Genomic DNA, 24,729 nt, shown 5'->3' with positions numbered 1-24,729 from the left:
GGAAGGGCAGCCAGGAGTTGGGCATGTGGGAAATGGAGCTCTGGGTTCCTCCTGCAGCTCAGAGCACTCAGCAGCTGCTGCTCACCTGCCTTTGGGAGCTGGGGAGTGAAAGGAGCTGCAGTGAGACCAGGTGAGGTGTCTGTGTTCTGTGCTCTGCCCTTTCCCCTGCCCCTCTCTGAGTGTCCCCTGTGATCAGAGATTTTTGGGCATGGACATCATCCAAGAGCCTTGCAGGAGCTCCTGGGTGCCAGAGGCAGGCTGGGTGAGGTGCTGGAGTGCCAAAATCCTTGGTTGGGCCGTGTCAGATCCTTTTAAAAGTGATCTTGATGAATGTGCAGGACAGGACGTTGTGCTTGGAACCCTCAGTTCCTGAGGAGCTGGTTAAGAATCCTTGTGTGTGTGATGTGGGATTTCAGCAAAGGGAGACAGCATCTTCCCAAAATCAGTGCAGAGTGTGAAAATGGGCCTGTGTGTCCTTACAAACCACACTGCTGCTGCTTGTCATCTAATCAGATGTTCTCTCTGAGCAGTCTTTATGCACATCTTGGAAAAAAGATTCTGAATTTAGAAGAAGAAAGGGTTTTAAAGGTGGAGACATTAAATCAGCTGTGTAATGCTTCAGATATTTCTTCCTGGTTTATTTGGGTTTTAATTAATTTCTGCACTACTGGATACTTTTTGGTGCCCACGGGTGAGAAGGAAAGTTTGGATTCACATCTTTCTTCTCTGGTGGTTGCATTTCTTGATGCTGCAAGCACCAGAATGTTTTCTGAGGCACTCTATGTGGTGTTTCTGAAATTGTGCAGTTTGATGATGCCCCCTTTACTGCAGGGAACAGCAGAGAGAAAACACATCCGTGCAGCAGTGCGTGGCTTGCCCGTGCCTTAAGAGCTCTGTGTGTGAATTTAGCAAGTGGGAAAAAATCAGTAACTGCTTCTTGTGGCTGTCCTAGCTCGGGTTAAACTTAGTCTGGTGTCCCCAGGCCTTCTGACAGGGGTGCAAACGGGCAGCTAAGCTGAGCCTAGGGCTTGACTGAAGCATGTGGAGCTCGTGACCTACATAGTGGTACAAACTGCAGCAACGTTCAGGCGAGAGGAGATGTTGGGAGCAGTTTACACGTCTCACACGTCCTTTGTCTCGTGGAATGAAAGGCAGGGAATGCTGAAATTGCTGCAGGAAGCTCCTTAGAATCTCTCCTTAGAATCTCTCCTTAGAATCTCTCCTTAGAATCTCTCCTTAGAATCTCTCCTTAGAATCTCTTACTGCTTTATGCTGTTTGCAGTCCTAAAGCTCTTTGCATTTTTAATGAAATTTTAAATTATGGGACTTGACTCAAAATGGCTCAGCTTCCAGGAAAAAAAAAAAAGTGAATTAGTGGCATGAGGTCTATACTGTGTTTAAAAATAGAGCCCGAGCTGGAAATGCCATTTGTTTAAAAGAAGTTGGTCTCATTTTAAAATTGAAGTTTGTTAGAGGTTTTGTAACGAGTTTGTCTTGTACACAAGCACAGGGAGGGTTTAGAAGAAACTAGAAGAGACCAACTGGCAATGCATTTTATTGGTGGGAAAGTATTTCTTTGTTCTGAAGTAAACCATGTTCCTTAGCAGTGTTTAGAGCCCAACAGACTGATTTTGCTTCTGGAGCCTGGGATGATGTTGGGTTTTGGACAAGATCAGTGCCAGTTTTGCTCTGGATTCATCTCAGAGGTCTGTTTGCATAGACAGCACTGCTGGCCCTACTGCCTGGGGACTCAGCAGAGTTTCAGTTCCCTGCTTGCTACAGGATGTGTTTGATCCCAGGAAGATTTCTGTACTTAGCAAGCATGAAGGGGTTTGACCTGTCCAGATGGAGAAAGCAAGGTGGTGATTGCTGTAAATGTGTTCCTGCATTTTCTCTTCTGGGGTTTGACATGGGCTGGGTCATTCACTGCTCCTCACAGCCCAGAAAACCCAAACCCTGTGCCATGGTTGCATGGATAGGGCTGTTGGGCAGCTAAAACCTTCAAACCCCACACTCCAGCAGGTGCTGTGGGGTGCAAACCCATCCAGACTCACCCAGCCCCTTCCTGTCCTGCTTTTTCACTGCTTTTTATTCAGAAAGGGACTGAGAAAAAGCCCCCACAAATTACAGCTCATCCCTTTGCACTTGTAGTGGAGAATTGTTAGGGAAATGCTTCAGCTTGGATCATCAGAAATTTTCAGTGCATGTGGAGATTGTTTGCACAAGCTAAACTCCAAATTCAAAAATACCTTCCTGTGCACACTTGGAAGTGGGCAGAAGCTGCTGAAGTGGTGGCTGTGTGTTCTTCTCAAGGTGGGCAGAGAAATGAGTGGACCCTGCATAGTATTTCTTATATGGTGACCTCTTAGAAAATGCCCAGCCAAAGGGATTGGTGATTGGAGCCTGGTTTTAAGCTCAGTTAAGTGTGTGGAGTCTTGAGAACATGCAGAGCTTTGCTGTTGAACGTGAGGAGGGTGATGCTGAATCAAGTGCCAGCTTTGCTAGGACCAGGTCTGAGTGTTTTTCAAAGGAAAAATCCAAGTTTTCTCTTGCTTGCACTAAGACTGATGAGGTGCTGGCACTTGAGGAGTTACTTTGTGGGGTTTGCTGGCTGAGGACAGTTCTGTCACTGCTGAGGACTTGTGGAAATCCCACCCCCCACATTTACTCTGTGTGGTCCAGCTGGAGTCTTGGAGGATGGTGAATTTTGGAAATGCATCTTTCTAGGAATCATTGCTGGTCAGGAAAGCCTTTCTGTGCACAGGATGATTCCATCTGCCTTCCCCTGACCTGGGAGAGGATGGAGAACTGAGTGTGGAGCTTATGCAACACTGGAGCTGCTGTGGCTGCTGCAGTAGAATTCATGCCCAGAGATGGTTGGCTCTAGATAACTGCTAGGCTGGGGTTGCACATTTCTCTGGGACAAAACTCCTGTTGCTGCCTACCCAGTGCTTCACTTAGGACACCAAGAAGAACTTGCTGGTCTTGCCAAAGTGTTCTGGAGCACAGTGACTGCTGTAGAGACACTGAGTATTGATGTCTTAAAACACTATGTAGAGGAATACAGAATTATCTTCATTTTCTCCCAGAAGAGAGGTGGCTGTGCCTCTCCATTCTCTTCCTTATAGGTTGGTTTGGACACCTAAGTCCTCTTTGTTGTGGAAGCAATTGATATAATTTATTAAGTAATAATATGGCTGAAAGGATGTTGTGTTAAAACCTCCCTGTGTTAAAAAGCATAAAGCCAAAACTAAACTTCAGGGAGTACAAATCCAAAGTTGAAATGTTATATGTAAAGCTTCTGTCCACCAAGTTTTTGCAGGTTGTGAATTGCTGAATAATTCCTTAAATGAAATTATATTTGTAATGGATTAATGTTGTTGCCATATTAATGCTGCATAAGCTGACAAATTATACCCTGGTACCTTAGCCAGAATCTTCCCCTCCAACAGGTTTAAACATGAAAATAGTTGTTGTATAATGATTTAAAGGACAATTGTTGTGTTCTGACAGACTGGAAGAGAAGGGAGGGAATAGGCAGCTGAGCTGTCAAATCCCTTAATTACATTAGAAACTAAAGATACTGTCATTACTCATAACTAACTCCCAAAGCCCAGCTCCTTCCTAGTTTGGAGCAACTCAGAGCTCTGTGTGATTTTTGTTCATTTACTGTGCCTGATACAGGGTGGATGTTGAAGGTTAATTTATTGCATGGCTTTTTCAGGGAGGAAAATAGGATCTATAGCCTGGAGTTGTGTGTAGTAATTCCTGGATATGCCCTGTGCCTCATCTTAAATCCTAGGGGAGCTGTGGACTCCTTTGATTTGGGCACTTTTGGGATTAAAGCTGTGCAAGTTTGTGCTTTCCTGTGAGGTACTGGAATGGTGATTTCTGGACTGTAAGAAGAGAATTTATTTGGAAATGTGTGGCCCTGTAGAGCAGGATGTCTCCTGAAACATGGATTATTTGTGGGTGGTTGAGTCTCCTTTGGGCTCTGTTAGTTTTTGGATGTGTCTTAGGCCCAGGTTGATATTTCAGATGTAAACAAATCCTTGTTCCAGTTTCTAATTCAAGCCAGCATCCTCTTTGCTCCTGTCATCATCTGCCTCCTCTGCTGTCTTGCCTGTGAGGCCCTGGAAAAAAAAAAAAAAAGAAAAAAAAAAGGCATTTTTGTTGAATGGAAGTAAATAATTGTGCAATTAGGCCCTGTATCATGCTGCATAAATCTAGGTTATCTTAATAACGATTCTTAGGCAATGGAGCTCAAGTGGTGGCTCTGTGATTCAAATGGTAATTGACTGTGCAGCTAAAAAAATTAAACTCAACTGCTCTGTGTTTGGGATGATGACTATTGCAAAAGCTGGCATTGTTCCCTTTAAAGATGAACTCCCAGCTCCACAGCCCCAGCGTGCAGCAGTGCAGAAAAACTGCTTAATATCCAGTTTTTTGTAGTGAAGTGCTTAAGAAATGTCTTTATAAACTTAATTCTGCCTTTGTGGAGCTGTAGTATAATAGCTTTTAATTGCATGATTAATTTTCTTAGAGGCCTCTGCTTAATTCATTGCATTGCCTGGGTATATATTGGGCTACAACTGAAGAGTTGTGGATTTTCTGTTCTTTCATTTCTTGTGTGGGTGAGTTAGAGAAGTAATGTCCTTTTTTTTATGCTAACATTTAGAGGAGGGAAACACCAGATTTCATTTGGATAAAATTATCTCTTTGGAGCTTATTGTTTGAGTAGTGGTTTATTAGAATGGCCCTGGGTCTTGTTTTGCCACTCACCTTTATTTTCTTTTGACCCACCCCGAGCACATTAAGGTTTGATAAATCCATACAAACCCTACTTTTTGTAGTTTCTGTTCTCTGAAGGTTTTTAGTGTGCTGTGTTTGTCCTGCAGCCTCACAGCTCTTTTAAATTCCCTTGTCTCTAAAAGTTTTTGGATGTTCTTTCAGGCTTGCAAAAAGTTGAGTCTGAGCCATTTTTCACTTCCTGTCAGTAAATATCAAAGTAGTGACTCCTCTGTGCTGGCTTCTCTTTACTGAATAAAATTCCTGTGTTTTTCTGGGGGTGTTTGAGGTTAGGACATGCTTAAGTACACAGTGGTGGTTCAGGGAGATCCTGCAAAGTGGGGTGGTGTGCTGGGAACACACGGTCACATCTCACAGCTCTGCTTGAAAGGGCTCCTGCTGACTTGGCTTGGTGGTTAAAACAGGTCAGTTTGGCACTTAGAAACTCAAATTGAGGTGTGCTAGTGCAGCTTCTGCCAGCATTGGTTCCTTGGGAAGGGATGTGCTCAGTCCTTGTCTTGCCTTGTGCACAGCTGGATGTGGCACGCCATGCTCTGGTGTGGGTGACAGGGTGAGGATCAGTCCCAGGGTGGATTTGATGATCCCAGAGCATTTTCCAACCTCAGTGATCCTGGGATTCTGCACCATCATCCTTGGGCCACCATGTTTTGTTTGCTGGCTATGGAAAGATGGGCTGTGGCCTTTCCAAAATGTCAGCAGAAACAAAAGAACTTTCTTTGCATGTTTCCCTCTGGAAATCTCTTGGGATTGTAGGTCTGAGTTAGGGAGTTTAAGCCCAGTCTCTGCCTTCACAAGTGAAGAGTTCTGCCAAACTTTGTATCAATAACACAGAGTGTGGTGCATTATTTATGTTCCTGTTTGCTCTTAGCTCTTTCTCAATGGGAAGGGCAGCTTTTCTGTGCTTTAATCTGGTCAGCTATTCTAGAGGGGTTTCATGGGTTCCAAAGGATTCACAAGGATCATCAGAGTGCAGCTCTTGGCCTTGCACAGGACACCCCAGCAATCCCACCCTGTGCCTCAGAGCATTGTCCAAACATTTCTTGCAGCTCTACACAAGAGCTTGTGCTTCCTTTACTCTCTGCATGCTTTTGTATCTTTATTTATGATTCCAGACCGTTTTGAAATGGAAGTTTCAGGTGCCTTTTTCTCAGCCTTTGTCAGTACAAGCTGTTCTCTAGAGCAGCCATCATCTTCATGCCTTTGTTACCATTTTTTTTCTATTTCTGCTGTGAGGTCTGTGGGGTTTTTTTCCCCCAATTTTAACATGACCCCGTTAGCTCTTCAGCAAAGCCTCCACATGGCTGAGAGTTCCTGGACAATCTCCTACACCCCACAGATGAAGGGAGAGTCTCTTGCTCTGGGATGACTCCCAAATGCCATATAATGAGCAGTCCAGAAGTGAGTTGTGGATGTAGACAACCTGGCATTTCCTCCTGAGGCATCTTCTGATTTATTTCTTTATGCTGTGGGAATTTGAGTTCCCCTCCAGACCTTTGTCAGCCCCATGACCTCATGTGGGCCAGCTTTGCCTCCTGGATATGAAAGAGTTGCAGTTATTCCTTATCTAGGTTGTTGCTTTTAAATTGCAGGCTGAAAGTTTAAAAAAACCACTAAAAAATGGGGGGAAAAAAAGAATCCTTGTTGGAATATGGAGCATCAAGGGGTTAAATGCATTTCTTCTAAATGATAAAATGTTTCAGCCACATCTGAGTTGGTCCCTTTGCTTGTTGTTTAAGGCACAGATGGTAGAGTTGACAAGTGCAGCTGGCTGGCTACAAGGAATCCTCCTTTGCTCTGAAGAACTTTCTTCCTGTTCATTTCCTCTATACTTCCTGATGATCCAGGCTCCTAGAAAAATACTAAAATTATTTTGCATTTCATGCTGGCTAATGGAAATGCTGCCTGTTAAATAAAGAAGGCACTCATGGCTACAGCTTAAACAGCATGCATGTCAGGAAAGTCTTTCGATTTGCCTGGATCTATTTTCCTATGTCATTTTCTTTTTTGTTGTTGGGATGCTGTCAAGCAAATGGCACTAATAAGAGCTTGGCCATTTGTCAGGGCTCTTAAATCTGTTTGAGGATGGAGTGTGGACACTTCTTGTAACACTCCCCCTGTAGCTCCAGGCTGTCAAGCTGTTGAACAGTTAGAGCAGTGCTGGTTTTTTTTCTCCCTTGCTGTTGCTCTGTGCACTTGTTTAAGCTGGACTTAAAGGGCTGGAGGTCACCAGGGGAACGTTTCAGCCCAGCTGTGCTGCCAGACCTCCTCACACAGCTCCTGCAGCCAGAGTTCCTGAAACCTGCAGGCTAATTCAGACAACAAAGCAACTTTGGGAGCTTTCAAAGCCACGCTGTGCCTCTGCTCCTGGGCTTTGCTGTCACATGGGACGTGGCAGTGACAGCTTGGCCACCCCACACTGGTGGCTGGGTCCCCTGGCAGGCAGGAGGGTGAGGGTGACACGAAGCAGAGCTGGCAGCAGGTGAGGACTGGGCTGGTGGGGAGCAGATTAAAGCAAGGCCAAACCTCCCCTGCCTGAACTGCAAGTGAAAATGAGCATTCCTGGCAGTTGTGGAGCTTGTTTCAGGCTGGAGATTCCTCAGTTTAAGGCTGTTCTTTGTTAAATGAAATTCCACGTTGGGAGAAATGGACTGTTGTTGTTTTATTTGCAGGTGTCAGGTTCAGGGTGTGCAGAAAGGTTTTTAGCTCCCAAGCACAGCTTGAACAGCCCCATCATCCACAGCTTCAGGAATACTCAGCTCCTTGGAAATTTCCTTTCTAAAGAAAGATGAAATCTAATGCTTGCTAGGTCTTCCTGAAGCCTTTGATTCACAGAATCCCAGGATGGTTTGGGCTGGAAGGAACCTGAAAGCTCACCCAGTTCTACCCCCTGCCATGGGCTGGGACACCTTCCATGATGCCAAGCCCTGTCCATCCTGACCTTGGACATTCCAGGGATCCAGGGCCAGCCACAGCTGCTCTGGGCAGCCTCTGCCAGGGAAGGATTTCTTCCCAATATCCAATATAAACCTTCAGTCTGTCAGTGAGAAGCCATTTCCCCTTCTCCTTTTGTTCCAGGCCCTTGCAAATAATAAATATTTGTAAAATTACAAAGGGCTATGAGGTTTAAAGCTCTTTTTCGTTTTTGTTTTGATGTAAAACCTGTCTCAGTATTGGGTTTAAAAAGCTGTGTGTAAATTCTGAAGTACTGCATGCTCTGGCCTGCCTATAAAATAGGAGATGAGGTCATTTGCTCTTTGTTTTCCTGTTAGAGCCACCTTAAGAGTGGAGTGAGGATCAGGGGTTAAATACTTGGAAGTATAGGACTTCATAAAATCACTCAGACATTCTAATGATGTTACAGTTACTGACTGGCAGTGTTGATCATTGCAGGAAAAGCTGCAGCTGTTGGTTTTTGCAGCTTCCTTGTGACTCTTTAAGAATTAAGAATTGGTAAATGTTTTGCTCTGCTTTTTTGGCCACTTTCCATTATTAGGAAAAAGTCTGAATTTGTGAGCAAAATCAGTTACAGGACCAACATGAGTAATTTACTTTTATATCTCTATCTATGTAAAAAATTGCAAGTGTATACTGCATATTCTTTAATTTGGTCTTGGCATAATGTGAATATATAGACAGCTATTTTTGAAAGTGATTATAACAGCTGATTTGCATAATGATCCAGAATTTTTCTCATAGCAACTGGAAAGACTGTCATCTTCAGCAATGTGGGAATGATTTCAGCCTTTAAGGAGAGTGTTTTGTTCAGTCTGTGAGCAGCCTTGGAGCAAAGGCATTTCTGCAGTGGCACATGGATCATTTGCATTGGTCTGGTTTCTGTATTGACAAAGCATCGTTGTGGCATTGGGTGATTTAGCAGATAATTGGCTGGGGTGATTTTGGGGTTCCTTGGGCACAGCACAGTGCTCTCTTGGCTCCTTTGGAAGTGGGATTGTGTAGTTGGTGGTAAGAACATGAGTGGAGGGTGTTCTGGTGTTCTGCCTTGTGTGTCACAGGGCTCCAGAGTACAGAACAGGTGTAAAGCTGCCAGAGAGTGACCAAAGGAGGGACACAGGGGTGGGGAAGGGTCTGGAAGGGCCATGTGAGGGCACTGGGATTGTTCACTGGAGGAGACTGAGGGCAGAGCTCAGCAGGGGCTGCAGCTCCATCTCTGCTCTCTGGGACAGGGACAGACCCAGGGAATGGCTGGAGCTGTGCCAGGGGAGGTTTGGGGTGGATTTCAGGGCAAGGTTCTTCCCCCAGAGGGTGCTGGCACTGCCCAGAATCCCCAGGGAATGGGCACAGGCCCCGAGGCTGCCAGAGCTCCAGGAGAGCTTGGACACTGCTCCAGGGTGGGATTGTTGGGGGGTCTGGGCAGGAACAGGAGCTGGATCCATGATCCTTGGGGATCTCTTCCAGCTCAGGATATTTGTGATCCTCTGATCATGGGTCTGTCCAATAATTTTATTTTATTATCAGCACTAAAATCCCAGCTTCCATGTTTACAAGACTGAGAAAGGAATGAGTACTTTAAAAACTGTTAGAACCATTTTTGGGAATGTGTATCTTAGGAAAGAGCTGCTTTGGCAAAATGTGGTAGGATTTATTTTATGCTTTTTAAAAAGCCCATTTCAAATCCTTGTGGATCCTTGTGGGTTCCTTCCAACTCAGCATATCCTATGAAATTTTGGTAGTTACACCACTTGGGTTGGCTTTGTTTTTGCATGTGTTGAACAGCCTCAGTAAATGACTGAGGCTTTTTCCATTTTTGTTTTCTTGTCTTAAAAAAAAAAAGCCTGGAATCGATAATGAGCTTGTTGCACGTTTTAAATGATCAGTTCTCCCAGATTTCTAAAATTAGCAGTATGGTTACCAATTCCATGATGACTCAGAGTTCTTCCTTTGAATGGAAGCCCAGCTTCCCAAGCTCCTGTGTAAGAAATCTCATCTTGGTAGTGAATATCTTAATTTCAGCTTTGGAAATCGATGTTCAATGAAGTGAGGTGTGAAAAGGGGTGTCTGGGAGCTGCTGTGTGTGGCTGGGGAGAGCAGAGCCTGCTGAAGGTGATGCTCAGTGGGTGGTTGCTCCTGAGCTGGTCCTTGCAGTGATCGGGGCTGTCCCTGTCCCTGAAGAGGAGTTTCATTCCTCAGCATGGGGATAAAATGGGCTGGGAGGGATGCAGGAGCAGCCATGCCCTCTACCTGCTGCAGATCTTGGGGTATCTTTTCCCAGGATGGGTGGAAGAAATTGGCTTTATGACAGCTTTTCCATTTAGGTGATGAAACTTCAATTTCTGCTCAGAGATTTAATTCATCTGTGCAAACAGCAGCACTGCTTCCATTCTGTTCTTCCATCTCAGTGCTCCCTAAAGCAAAGGCTTTCTTTAATTGTTTGAACCACCACAAGAGCTTCAAAGCAGCACATCGAGGCTGCCAGAGCTGCAGGAGCCCTTGGACAATGCTCCCAGGGATGCACAGGATGGAATTGTTGGGATGTGTGTACAGGGCAAGGGTTGGGCTGGATGATCCCTGTGGGTCCCTTCCAGCTCAGGATATTTGATGGTTCTGCATCTCTTCCCCGTGCTGCCAGGAATATTTATGTCAGCATGTAAAAAAAAAAACCCCGAAATTCTCTCTCTCAGCAGTAAGAATGGGTCTGTGATTGGTGCTCCATGCTCTCCTTGGGAGCAGCAGCTGGAGCCTGGTGCCTGGCAGGGCGGTGCTGGGGCCGTGTCCTTTGGCAGCAGCCCTGTGCAGACACCAGGGTGAGTCAGCAGTGCCTGGGAGCTGCATTCCAGCCTAATGCTTTGAGATAATCACTGAGGTGCTTCAGGACGATTATATTTAGGTGGGAGAGACATTGGCTTGCCTGTATAAAAAAATTATAATGTTTTTTTTAAAAAAGAACCCTTTCTCCCTGTGAGGCTCACTGTTAGGTATTTCATTTTGAGCAACAGTTGAGTTGGGTTTTTGTGCTGTCAGGTTGCAAAGCTCAGATCACACAAAACAATTTTAGTGAATCAGCATCACAGGCTCACAGAATAGCTGGGGTTGGAAGGGACCTCTGGAGATCATCCAGTGCAGCTCCCTCTCAGGCAGGGCCACCTGGAGCAGCTGACACAGGAGCACTTCCAGGTGGGCTTGGAAAGTCTCCAGAGGCAGAGAAACTCAACACCCTCTCTGGGCAGTGCTCTGTTACCCTCCAGGGAAGTTTTCTTCCTCATGTCAAGGTGGAGACTCATACTTCCCACCTCCCTCCTTATTTCAAGTATTTTTTTCATTGTCTTTCCTTACTGGCATATTGTGGAACCCCTTTTCCAATTCCCACTTTCGGTTTAAAATGTAAAAATAATTGTAAAGGTCACAGAATCATGGAATGGTTTTAAGGGGACCTTAATGGTTTTAAGGGACCTTAAAGCTCATGGTATAAGGGACCTTAAAGTGGCACCCCCTGCCATGGGCAGGGACACCTTTGACCATCCCAGGCTGCTCCAAGCCCTGTCCAGGCACTGCCAGGATCAGCTTTAGCATTGCCAGTGCTTCCTGGTTGCCAGGTGGGGATCAGTCAGTCTGAGGCTGCTCTCCTGACCCTGGAGGGCTTTGCCTGGCTGCAGTTTGGGAGCAGGAATGGCTGGGAGCTGTGCCCTTGAGCCAGGGAGGAGAGCAGGGAGAGAGTCAGGAGCTGAGGAATTGAGCTTGCAGCAGCCTGGGAGCACCCAGGTTATTTTGGAACTTTTTATCTGCCTGTGCCTGCGTGCTTTTGGAGGCTTTGGTGTTTGGAGCAGTGTGTGAGCAGGCTGGGAACGCTGCTGTTAAGATGTTCTGTTCCCTTGGCTCAGGGGGTGTGTCTGCCTCTCTCCCATCTTGCACCAGCTGGAAATCCTGGAAAGTATCTCCTGTCTCAGCCCCTGGGAGAGGAGAAGCATCTGAACGTCAGGGAAAGCTCAGGATTGCAAATAAAAGTGTGAGCAAGTCACTCACAATTCAGTGAAGTTTGGGCAGCTGTCCCATGGGTGATGCTGCAGCTGAAAGTGAGCTTTGTTTTGATGTGTCAAAATGAAATTGTTTTCCCCCTGTTGCCAGCATGAGGGCTTGTCTTCCACGAGAAGTGCTATAGAAAGCAGAGTGATATACTGGATTATTTTGCTGTGGTCATTTCTGGCTTGTGTAGCCCTGCTGCTCAGAGCAGGATGCACGGGGATGGGCTTTGGAGGAGAGATCTGGAACTGGGAGTGGGGAGGAATCAGGCTGAAATTGGGAAGGAGGAGGGACTGATGGGGTGTATTAGCCAGGTAATTCAGTTAATATGATACAGAACCAGTTGCTTCTGCTTATGGCAGGGAATAACCGATAAAACAGTGAAGACATTGCTAATTATATCACACCTTTTGTTAATTAAAGAGGTGTGAACTGCTTGCTGAGTAAAATAGATCAGAGGGAAACTCCAAGTTTGTGATTTGAGGTTATCACAAGCTCTGTAAGGTAAGCACTTTAATGTTTTGTTGGGTTTTTTTCCCCAATATGTGGTTTTTTTTAGTGTTTGGGCAAGTACAGAATAAACTGGAAACCAGACACAAACCTGTTTCAGTGTCTGTATTTAAAACAGCCACAAATATTTATTTGGCTTACTCCAAAGCTTTTTCATATTTTTCTCTTTGTCTGTACAAATGATCTGTTGAATGGCCCAAGCAGACCAATGTCTATTAATACTTGGATTACAACACAGTAAATGCTAATTTATTTTTTTTTTTCCAAGAGTACAAAACATTATTTCCGTGTATTCAGTTCCTAATGTTTTTCTGAAGCCTTGCAGTTAATGGTGTCAATGCAGAGCTTGGTCTGTGCTGCTCTGCTCTTGAGCACTTGTGGGAATTTTGCAAGGGTGGAGTAGAGTAGTTTGTGTCCTACTTCAGGCTTTTCTTTGTGCACAAGCAACTGGAATTTTTGTCTCTTGGAAGCCAGTGCACTATCTCCCATTCTGGTGTGATTATTCTTTGGAGCTTTGGTATATTTTGACCATGAAAATAAAAACGAGTCTTGAAAGGTTGGGATAATTTAGGTTGAGAGGGCCCTCTGGAAATCACCTCCTCCAGCCCCCCTTTTTAAAGCAGAGCCAACTTCAAACATATCATGCTTTGTTCTTGCTCCTGCTAAAATTAGTTTGAGGAGGAGTATGTTAATGTGGCAGGGTATGGGTTGTTTCGAGCTGCTGCTTTCATTTCTGGTTCACTCTTCAGCTGAGCTTTTTCATTACATTATCATTTCTAATAATGCTTTAAACTTACGAGGACTTTCTTTTCCAAAACTCTGTTAAAAAAAAATTCATCTATCATTTCACCACAGGGAAAATAAATACCAGTAATTTTCTAGCAGTTTTGAGTTCTTTACTACATCAACTCTAAATGTAAACTTAAAATTTTCTTATTTGCCCTTTTTCCTTAGCACTGGTTTGTTTGGCTAAGAGGTACTTTTCTTAAATTCTTTTATCCTGGGTTGCTTTTGGCAAATAAATTGCAGGTAGTTCAGAATAAGAAATGAGAATATTTGTGCAGAAGTGGGTAATTGTTGGGGTTTTTTTGATAAGCAATGTATATAATCCTTTTCAGATCTGCACATTCCGACCTATTGCATGCAGTGTGAGTTGTTGCTCTGATTTGGGTACAGTTAAACATTTGATTAATATCCATTTAATGCTTTTGTAGGCATCTCCCATGCTTTATAAATATTTCCATAACTTGCATATTCAGATATTTATCCAAACATAATTGCTATGGGCTTTCCTGCAGAGAGGCTTGAAGGAGTGTACCGCAACAACATCGACGATGTAGTAAGGTAAGGCTTTCTTTTTCTTAACTTCAAAAACTTGGAATAATCTTTTGTATACTCATTTATGTCCTGCTGAGGAAAGCCTGTGTGTTCTGACTTGTAGAAATGCTGAGGGTTTTTTGCATCTTGTAGATGTTGCCTTAATAGCTATCCTGGAAAATGTTGGAAACAACAGAAAATGGCCAGGCTGCTGCTCTGGGTTGAACTCAAATGCATATAATCTGCTTTTTTAGTGGGAAAATTTGACTTCAGTAACTTGTGTTGGAGTAAAAAGAGGTTATTTACTTATAGAAAGACATCAATCTAATGGCTCTATTCATTGTCAAGAGTTTCCTCAGGTAACTGATGGTATTTCAGGATAAATTTGCCCTTATCCTTTCATCAGTTGATAAATGAAGTGCTTGATTAGTAAATTTTGATTTCAAATAGCAAATGTGGTAAACATTTGTTTCAAATAGTGAATTTGAAACATGTGTTTCAAATAGTAAATGTAAAAGTAAATGACTTTTAATAAAGGCTTTTACATTTGGTTGTGTTGAATAATTATGGACAAGGAGAAAGATGACCTGAAATCTGATACTGCTGGTAAAAAAGCCCCTATAGGTTGTCATTTTTAATTTCAGATAAAGTCATTACCCTGAACTGCTGACTACAATTGAGAAGGAGGTGGGGAGTGTTGTAGGAACACTGTTGTAATTAATTGAGTTAAAACCCTACCTGGAGAGTGTGAGAAGTTGCATTAAAAACCAAACTCTTGGTAGAAGCTGCCAAAAGTTTGTGGTTTTAGGGTTCAAAGTTGTGATTTTCTTTTTTGAAAAGTGGTGCCTTGGAGGGGGGAGATTCATGGGGGGGAGATTCATTTGAGGTCCTGAGCTCAGTAGGTCTGTGAGAGACTCAGCCTTTGGGGTGAGTGATCATGCAGGAAGGTTTTCAGGGAAGGTGTTGGGTGTGTCTGGGCAAGGAGGTGCTTCTCCCAGCTGGGAGGTGCCATGGGGAGTGTCTCATAATTGTGCAAAGTGTTCCCACCCAGCATCCTTGTGTCTGAACTGGAGACACAGGGATTTGATGGATGGAGCCCTCAGGCTGGATGGCTGCAGGCAAAGTGCTGTGGGCAGCAGCTCTTGGTCCCTATGGAGACCAGGGGACAATTGAGGTCTCTGAGGGGCTGGTGCTGCTCAGCAGCTCTGTGGGTGACTCTGACAGAGGGATTGAGGCACCCTCAGCACATCCAGCTGTGACACTGGTGGATCCAGAGGCACCTGGGCAGGCTGGAGGGCTGAGCCTGCACCAAGCTCATGGTGTCCAGCAGAGTGAAGTGCTGGTGCTGCCCCTGGCTCAGGGCAGCTCCCAGCATCAATCCAGGGGATGAGCAGCCCTGGGGAAGGCCCTGGGAGTGGGAGCTGGGAGCCAGAACCCCCCCGTGCCCTGGGCTGAGCCCCAGCGTGGGCAGCAGGAGAGGGGGGGATTCTGCCACCTGGAATTCTGGGGCTTCCAACTTAAGAAGGATGTGGAACTCTTGGAGCAAGTCCAGAGGAGGCCACTGAGTTCTGATGGGGCTGGAGCCATGGTAGGTGTGGCACTGGATGGGCTTTAAGGTCTCTTCCCACCCAAAGTGTCCTGAGATTCCATGATTCTACAGCAGAACTAGGGCTGCAGGCATTTCCATGGGGATTGCACCCAGGCTGGGACAGAAGTGAGCTGAGCTCCTCCATTCCCACCCTGGCAGGACTCATCAGCCTCACCTGACAGTCAGAGCTCTGGAGGCAGTGGCTCCCTGCACAGCTGCACTCAGCTGGGCTCCAGGGGCTTGGTTTTGCATGTTCTGCTGTCATGACGAAAATCACCAGCCACAAATAGCACTGAGAGTGTCAGAGCCTGGAGCTGAGCTGGCTGGGGGAGGTGCAGTGCTGCATTCTCTGCTGCCCTGCTGAGCATGGGGCATTATTCCCGTGGGAGATTAGATTTTGGGAAGGAATTCTTGGCTGGGAAGGTGGGCAGGCCCTGGCACAGGGTGCCCAGAGCAGCTGGGGCTGCCCCTGGATCCCTGGCAGTGCCCAAGGCCAGGCTGGACAGGGCTTGGAGCAGCCTGGGACAGGGGAAGGTGTCCCTGCCATGACAGGGCTTGAAGGAGATGGGCTTTAGGGTCCCTTCCAACCTAAACCATTCTGGGATTTATCAGAAGTCCAGCCTTTGCCCCTGTCCCACAATTTTCAAATGTGGAGTTCATCAGGGACTGGATATTCCATCAGCTTCATGAAAAGGTGGCTGGAAGCAAGCTGGCTGGAAATGTGGAGTTTGTGGCTTGGGAGGGACCTAAAATCCCATCCAGTGCCCCCCCTGCCATGGCAGGGACACCTTCCACTGTCCCAGGCTGCTCCAGCCCCAGTGTCCAGCCTGGCCTTGGGCACTGCCAGGGATCCAGGGGCAGCCCCAGCTGCTCTGGGCACCCTGTGCCAGGGCCTGCCCACCCTGCCAGGGAACAATTCCTCATTCCCAATATCTAATATAACATGGGAATAATGTAAATAAATATTGATAGGCAGGAGTCTTTGAAGGCCCTCTTCCATTCACAGCCTTGATTTCAGTAGCTTCTGGATGAAGGAAAAGACATTTTAGTGGTTGAGGAGGTAGATATGTGTAAATTAGATTTTGGAATGCCTATATAATTATGAAGCTGTCCATAAACACTGATCAAAAGGAGCAGTGATCACCTAAAAGCGTCATCAACCAAATTAAGATAAGCAGAGATGTAAATTAAGTGGCTGTAGGGAACTGGATGCTCAAGTATTATTACATTTGTTACCTTCTCTTTTTAAACAAGAAGAAAATGAGATCATGCAGCATTCTGCACGTTGCAGTCCTCATCTGCTCCTGTCATCTTTTTATTGGGGAGTTTTTTTCTGAGTGCTTTTTATGCAGAAATCCAAAGTGCTCAGGCTCCTGAGCAGTTGATATTGAGCCAGGATCCAGCAGTGGGCTTTTTCTGAATAGCTGCTACCCTGACAAATTCCAGGCTAATGCTGGATGAGAAGTACAACCTGCACTGCTGGCTGTCTCCTGTGAGTGACACTTGGAGAGGTTTTGGATGGAATTTTGTCCTTAAAAACATCCTACTCCACTGTGTGGATATTCCTGGCAAAGGAGAGCCAGCTCTCCTCACTCTGGAGTGTGTTAACCAACAGGAACATCTCCTGAAACAAATCCCAGTGCCCACCATCTTCCTGAGGCTCTCCAAGGCTGCCAACAGGGGCACCAGTGGCACTCAGGGAATTTTTTTCCTGCTGCACTTGGAGTTTCACACTCACATCTGTTCCCATTTTAGTGCAGGCCTTTAACCACAGAGCTGTTCTAGGTTCTTCTGGAATATTATGAGTGATAACCAGAGCTTGTTTTTGCTTGAGCTTTCCAGGATTTTAGCAGCTAGTGTTTCTTTTCAATTTGAACAGCATGTTCTGTCATGGCTAATTAAATTCCTTCTGGCTGATGTGCAGATACACACTGTTGATGATGTTAAGTGTAAACATTTGCATGTTATTTCTTCTTGCACATTGCCAGGTGACACATCATATATAATCACAGCACTTCTGATGAATCATGCTTGCAGTTTGGCTTGCTGAGGCTTGTAGGGGAAGTTTGTGTTCCAAAGTGAGCATGGAAATGAAATGAGTGTGAAAAAGTCGAGTGCTCCTCCTTCCAAAACCCACAATATCACTGGGGACAGATTTCAGTGGCAAATAATAAAAAACCTGGGGTTGAAGTGAATTATTCTGGCTAGAACTGGAACACAAGAGTTATTTTACCTGCTTTTCTTCCTTGTGGTAAAATATTTGGCACAGGTGATTAAATAGGAAGTGTTTCCAGATACCTGGTGTGATCTGTGCTTTCTGTTTGAAAACAACTGAGCCTTCCTCAGCTTCTTGCAGTGACCTGCAGGTGTTTTAGGAATCAGGAAATCAGTCCACGTACAGTAAATATTTCAGTTTCTGGTCAGACCTTCCCTTCCTTGCATTAGTGGTGTTATTGATGCTGTTGGATTATTTGGATGAGTGAGGTTTCCAACACTCTGCCTCCTTGATTTTTGGGGCACTGCTGGGACTGGGAATGCAGAACTGCTCATGCTGGGTGCTGCTTTAAGGATGCTGCAAATCGAGGTCAATATTGTTCAATGTATATTCATACATAATTTTTTTTTTCTCTTGAAGGTTTTTGGATTCAAAGCATAAAAACCATTACAAGATATACAATCTGTAAGTATGCTCTTAAATATACATTCTCCAAAAGAATGACTTCTAAAAATAGCTGAGCAGTGCAAGTGGCTTGTTGCTGTCCTGAAACAGAGCTGGGGATGTTTTGCACATTTCTTAAAACAATTAAGGCTGATTGAGAGCACTGGTACTTCATTTAGTGGAGCTGAGTGAGGTTAAATGAAATGCTGGTGTGTATTCATGTTACTTGAACGTTTTTAAATGACTTGGCATCCAGCCCATCTGGAGCTTGGGCCATGTGATTAAAAAGTGAAAAGTAATTCACAGCAGGCTTTCTGTCCATGTATTAATGTCCAGTTGCCAAATGAATCTTTTCCTGGTATTTTTTTTCTCTATTTTTTAAAAAATCAAACTGCATTGGTACCAAGGCTCTGTTTGCTTCCTCCCTTTTCTTGTGTGTCCCTGTTTATTACTTTAAAAAAGCTGCTGGAGCAATTGGTGGTGGTTTCTGACTTCTCTGAAAATTTAGTCCTGCAGAAAGCTGGTACTGTTACAGGAGTTTTCTGGTTTTGGTTTTATTTTTTGGAGGTTTTTGTGCTGTTCCTTCATCTAATTTATTCATTAGCTTAGACTAATTTCATTTGTATAAATGATTTAGTTTTGTGGTTTTCCTACCCCTTCATTTTTTTCCTAAAAACCCAAGTTGAAGATTGACTCTCTGAACTGTTACAGCTTTATTATTTTTTTAAATTAATATTTTTAAATATCTACAGTAATAGAAAAAATATTGTAGTACTGAAATGCATGACATTATAATCTGCCAAGTCATTAAAGCAAATATTTAAAAATAAGGATTTAAATCTGCCTGTAGGTTAGCTAAAGGATTGTGCATCAATTTTCCCTGATATTGGAGAGAAGTGACAGTAGAAATAGAGGAATCTTCCAGTGGTCATTGAAGTTGTTGTGGGGCAGAAAACAAGAACAGCTTTTTAAAGTTTGTAAGTGAGAAGAGCAGTGATAAGACAAATGAATTTGACATTTCTGTTGCTGCTCTGTGTGTTTTCAGCTGTAGAAAAAACTTGTCCAGGTGTGCTACAGGTTTTTGTTTTCAATTTCCTTATATAAAAATTGATTTTCTTGTTATTAACTGCAAAACCATCACAAATGAATCGTGCTGGAATTACTTTATTCATACTCAGAGGAAAAATTTCAGAGGATAAAACTGTCTGGAGATATCTCAATGCTTGCGCAGGCAAAATTTATAAACATCAAATGCCATCAGGTGAATTGTGGCAGTGTTTGGTCAGGAGATGGGAAGGAATTGCATCCATCAGGTATTCCAGAGAACTCCATTTCTTCAGATTAAGCTGATCCTTTGTAAATAATGATCTATTGTCTGTGTTTCAAAGGAGGAGGTGGGAGTTCAGAGGAGTTACATGATTATAGTCAGAATTATTTCAAAATCTGTCATGGGATTTGAGTTCCCTTAAGGTAGCTGTTCCATGGAGTTGATAATAATGTGTATATTGAGCAGTTTTATCTAAAAGGATTTAGAGATTTTTCTGAAACTATGTCAGTTATGCCCCATCCTCACATCTTGGCTTTTAACTTCCCAGCAGTTTGAGCAGTTTAATTTTCCTTCTTGTGTTGCTCCTCTCTTGTTTGCCTTTGCTGTTTCTTCAGTATTCTCTTAAATCTGTTTTAAATCTCCTTTAAATCTGTTCTTGCACTTGCATCTCCTAGCTTCCCATGCTGACAGATTGTCACCTGCCCTGCTGTAATCATCTCCATCTTCTCCAGTGGGTTTCCTTGAGCTGTCCTGCAGGCAGGTGCTTAAAGGAAGGAGCTGTGATGAGAATGGGCATTTTCTGTGCTTGCTGTGTCCCTGGGGCTGGGCTCTGGCAGAGGAAGTCACCATGACTGATGGTGACTTTAACCTGGCAGCATTTGGCTTCTGGGTTGCTTTAAGCTCACTTTAATCCTAAGAACAGCCAAACCCCTCCTTAACCCCAGAAATGCCAAAAAAAATTGAGATTTCATTTGGAGATCTGATACTATTTGAGTTATAATAGTGTTTAAAACCCCACCCCAAATGCACTTGAAGCATTAAGCCCTACCAGTATCCCCAGAGTGTGTGTTGGTGGGATTTCTGCTGCAAATACCCACAAATTGAGTGCAGCTGAGCCAGCAGCTCTGCATTGCTTGTGTTCAACCATTTCTTGTGTATCCTTGGGATCAACAAAACTATTTTTAATCCCTCATGGTATTCTACTCAATGATACTCTCTCAAAGTTCCAAATTTGATGATGTTTTTTCTACCCATTTGTGAATTTTTCTTTAATGTTTCGAAGACTTTGATCTCTTAGTTCCCATTTGAGCTGGGTGTTTCTTTAGAAGGAAGCAGGAAAATTTCCTGGATAAGATCTTTGTGGTAACTGCTTTGCTTCCCAGCAGCTTCCCCAATTCCTGTGCTGCAGGAAACTTTCCTGGATAAGATGCTTTGCTTCCCAGCAGCTTCCCCAATTCCTGTGCTGCAAGAAACTTTCCTGGATAGGATGCTTTGTGTGTTTGCAGCTTCCCAAATTCCTGTGACTTTGCAGCTCCCAAATCCCTGTGCTGCAGGAAGCTTTCCTGGATAGGATGCTTTGTGAGTTTGCAGCTTCCCAAATTCCTGTGCTGCAGGAAACTTTCCTGGACAAGATGCTTTGCTTCCCAGCAGCTTCCCAAATTCCTGTGACTTTGCAGCTTCCCAAATCCCTGTGCTGCAGGAAACTTTCCTGGATAGGATGCTTTGTGAGTTTGCAGCTTCCCAAATTCCTGTGACTTTGCAGCTTCCCAAATCCCTGTGCTGCAGGAAACTTTCCTGGATAGGATGCTTTGTGAGTTTGCAGCTTCCCAAATTCCTGTGACTTTGCAGCTTCCCAAATTCCTGTGCTGCAGGAAGCTTTCCTGGATAGGATTCTTTGTGAGTTTGCAGCTTCCCAAATTCCTGTGAGTTTGCAGCTTCCCAAATTCCTGTGCTGCAGGAAACTTTCCTGGATAGGATGCTTTGTGAGTTTGCAGCTTCCCAAATTCCTGTGCTGCAGGAAACTTTCCTGGATAGGATGCTTTGTGAGCTTCCCAAATTCCTGTGCTGCAGGAAACTTTCCTGGATAGGATGCTTTGTGAGTTTGCAGCTTCCCAAATTCCTGTGAGTTTGCAGCTTCCCAAATTCCTGTGAGTTTGCAGCTTCCCAAATTCCTGTGAGTTTGCAGCTTCCCAAATTCCTGTGCTGCTGGCTGCTCCATCCCCCTTGGATGGACACCCTGCATCCAGCTCTCTTCTCCAAGGCTCCAGTGCCTTTGAGAAGAATATTTTTGGGAGTCCCCTCTTAAGTGCCAGCTTAACCTGGTCACTTGTGTCCCAGAGGAAGTGTCAGCAATGTGATTGGAGCTGTGAGAGCTGCCAGGCTTTTCCCTAGCACAGAGTAGAGCTCAGAAGGTTCTGGAATTCAGGGAAAGGGAAGCTCTGAGAGCAGCCCCAGCAGACCTGCCTGTGGCTGTGTCATGGGCAGAGCTCAGGGCAGCACTGGGAGGCTCCAGGTGCAGTCACACAAGGAGCAGCCCAGAGGTTTGTGTGTCTGCAAGCGTCAGCTCAGCTCCATGTGGCTCCAGAGGCTGCAATCATAACATACCTGGGGAGCAGAGATGAGTTCAGAGCAGCCCTGAAACTGCTGTGGGAATTGGAATAATCCTGGGAAGAGCACAGGCTGTAACCAGAACTGAACAGCCAGGTGTGATTTTCTGCTGAAATGACTGCAGCAGTTGTGTTTCAGCCTGGTGTCCTCTTTGATAGAAGCCCAGGGTGGTTTGGGTTGGAAGAACCTTAAGCACCATCTTGTTGCACCCCCCTGCTGTGGGCAGGGATGCCATTCCCCAGGTCAGGCTGCTCAGGTCCCCATCCCAGCTGGTCTTGGCAGGATCTAAGGCAGGATTGTTGTCAGTTTTCCTTTCTGAACTTCCACTCACATCATCCTCCCTGCAGGGAGCAGCTCCAGGGGAAATTCTGGAGGGTGTCCACTCTTGCTTTCCTTCCCCTTAACCCAAAATCTGGTTGTCCTTAGCCTGCTGCTTTGGCTTTAGAGTCCAGTGAGGGGTGGTTTGTGTCCCATCACTGCTGTTTATCCCTGGGAAAAGCAAATCCAGTGTGATTTGCTGTGTTTTTGTCCAGCTGGAGAGGGTCTCTATGAGTGGGGAGATACTGGTACAGCTCCAGAGCTTTCAGAAATGTGCTGCAAATACCCACAGATTCAGTGCAGCTGAGCCAGGATTGTGTTCAGCCATTGCTTGTGTATCCTTGGTATCAACAAAACTATTTTTTAATCCCTCAATGTGCCATCTCCCAGGTCTGAGGGGAAATGTGGCTGCTTGGCCTTCGAGGGTCACTTAAATTCAGCAATCAGTGCCAGTGCCAGAGCAGTGCCACAATCTCTGCTTGATCCAAGTGATCTCTGATAATGTTAATGGTGGATATCCTTGTGATCCCCACTGCTCTGAGCACCCACACTGCTGCTGAGGCACCCTGAGCTGTGTTCTGGGTTCAGCATCCCTGCATGAAGGTCACAGCTCTCTGCTCTCAGAGTTAGAAGGTGCACACTCAACCCAAACTTGCATAAATTGAGTCACATTGACTAAAACATAGCAGCCATGCACTACAATTACCAGAGGGTAAGTATTTGCCTTTCAGTAAAATAATTCACTTTTTAGTAAGCAGTCTGCTGCAAAACTTTTTTTTTTTCTTTTTTCTGTGTGTAACCTCTAGTTTTAAATCATAAAGGTGATGGGCATGCATGATTTTCCAGGGTGTGACAGATGCTGGGAGTGCCTCAGAGACTTGGTCTTGAACTCTTGTCTGTTTTTCTTTTTCAGATGTGCTGAAAGACATTATGACACCGCCAAATTTAACTGCAGAGGTAGGTTTTTACTGCCTGATGTGTGTTCTCTTTAAACCTCAGTGAATGAAGGCCTAAAGGAGGAGCTGATGAATAGTCATGGAGGAGATTTGGGCACAAGGAATGATGTCAGATTGCTTTGAGTCATTGGAAAAACTTGCTATATTCTTGGTGCTTTCAAAAAAGTGTGCTCCTGACAGTTAAAGATCAAAATCGAATAAAAAGTCTGCAGTTGCAAAAAGATTTCTGCAGAGTGGGTTGCACAGAAGTTTCAGTTCAGGGAAATACAAGTTCCTTGTGCAATTTATGTGTGAGGTACAAATTCCTTGTGCAATTTATGTGTGAAGTACAAATTCCTTGCACAATTTTCATGTGAAGTACAAATTCCTTGTACAATTTCGTTTGAGGCACAAATTCCTTGTACAATTTATGTGTGAAGCACAAATTCCTTGTACAATTTATGTGTGAAGTACAAATTCCTTGCACAATATATATGTGAAGCACAAATTCCTTGTACAATTTCGTGTGAGGTACAAATTCCTTGTACAATTTTGTGTGAGGTACAAATTCCTTGTAGAATTGACATGTGAAGCACAAATTCCTTGCACAATATATATGTGAAGCACAAATTCCTTGTACAATTGACATGTGAGGCACAAGTTCCTTGCACAATTTTCCTGTGAGGCACAAATTCCTTGCACAATTTCATGTGAAGCACAAATTCCTTGCACAATTTTCGTGTGAGGCTCAGAAGAGTCTGGTTTTTATGAAGGATGGAAATGGAGAACATTTAAACCATTATCACTATGTGTATATAGCAGCTTTGGGAAGATCTGGCAGAGCTTTCAGATGCTAAAATAAAAATTAATTCACCATGTGATGTCTCTAAGAGATGAGTTGGGTCTTAGACAGTGCAGAGCTGCCAAAAGCAGTGGGGAATCTTTCAGGGGTGCCTTTTGACCTTGACTGATGTAGCTGTTGTGTCAGAATTACCTCTCCAGGTAATAAATAAATGCAGATTTACCTTTGTTCTTTGGGCAGAGGAGCATTTCTCGCTCAGAAGTTGTGGTTCCTTCAGATGAGGGTAGATGAGGAGTCCTTGTGCCTACAGAGAATCGTAGGAGATGAACGAATTCTGGGCTTCTTCTGCATCATAGCAATGGCTCAACTTCTATTTTTCATTATTATTATTTTAAACCATCCATCTAATTATGAAAGAGGGTTTAGAACGTGACCAAAATGTAATTGGCTGCTTTCATGTCTGAATATAGAAGGGCTGAAATTGTCTTGTTGAAGTTGTCAGCGCTTCTGATTTGCTCTCAGGATGTTGAATGACAGTGCCCAGAAACCTCACTCCATCCTCACCAGCAAGGAAAAAATATTTTAGGATCTGCTGGAGCAGTGCTTTGGGGAAGAAGAGAAGAGGACATGTTCTAATATGGCCACAGCATATGTTTGCTTGAGTTTCTGCTTTCTGATACGGGGGTGCTCAGCTCCCTTTGCTGTCAATCCCAGCCCCAAATGCTGGTTGTGACAGCACCTTTCACAGCTCCTCTGCACAAGACATGCTGGTTTTTCATTTTCATCCTTGAATTAGTTAACCTCAGATAACCAAATTGGTGACTCAGGACTTCCTTAAGCAGGGAACAAAAGTTGTGCTTGAAAATCTCCTGAAGTGAACTGACTGCAAAGGGAACTTCTGATTGTACTGAGCTTGAAACACCAGAATAGTTCATTATTCACCCAGGATGATCTTGTATCACATTCAAACCTAAACACTGAGGGCTCTTCATCTTCTTTGGGAAGTAGCTTTGTGTCCATGGTTTTTCCAGTTTCTGAAATCCTTTCATGTTAGAATTGTCTTCTGCTTTGCCACAGATTTTCTTTTTTTAAACTCTTCTAATGTGCTATTGCTTCTTGCAATGTGTAGGGCCTGGGAGAGGGCAAGCAGGATTATTCTCC

General features: G+C 44.4%; 1 protein-coding gene across 1 annotated transcript in view; it reads left to right on the top strand.

Moving 5' to 3' along the window:
* The window catches only part of PTEN (phosphatase and tensin homolog), a 48,950-nt gene that overhangs the window by 2,287 nt on the left and 21,934 nt on the right, over positions 1–24,729 (top strand). The window contains exons 2-4 of the mRNA XM_036385481.2: positions 13,554–13,638; positions 17,835–17,879; positions 22,745–22,788. Of these exons, the coding sequence (XP_036241374.1) occupies positions 13,554–13,638; positions 17,835–17,879; positions 22,745–22,788 (174 nt within the window). The remainder of the gene's footprint in view (positions 1–13,553; positions 13,639–17,834; positions 17,880–22,744; positions 22,789–24,729) is intronic.

The sequence above is a fragment of the Molothrus ater genome, chromosome 8 (genome assembly GCF_012460135.2).
Source record: "Molothrus ater isolate BHLD 08-10-18 breed brown headed cowbird chromosome 8, BPBGC_Mater_1.1, whole genome shotgun sequence".
Lineage (NCBI taxonomy): Eukaryota > Metazoa > Chordata > Aves > Passeriformes > Icteridae > Molothrus > Molothrus ater.
This window is presented reverse-complemented; position numbering and strand designations above follow the sequence as displayed.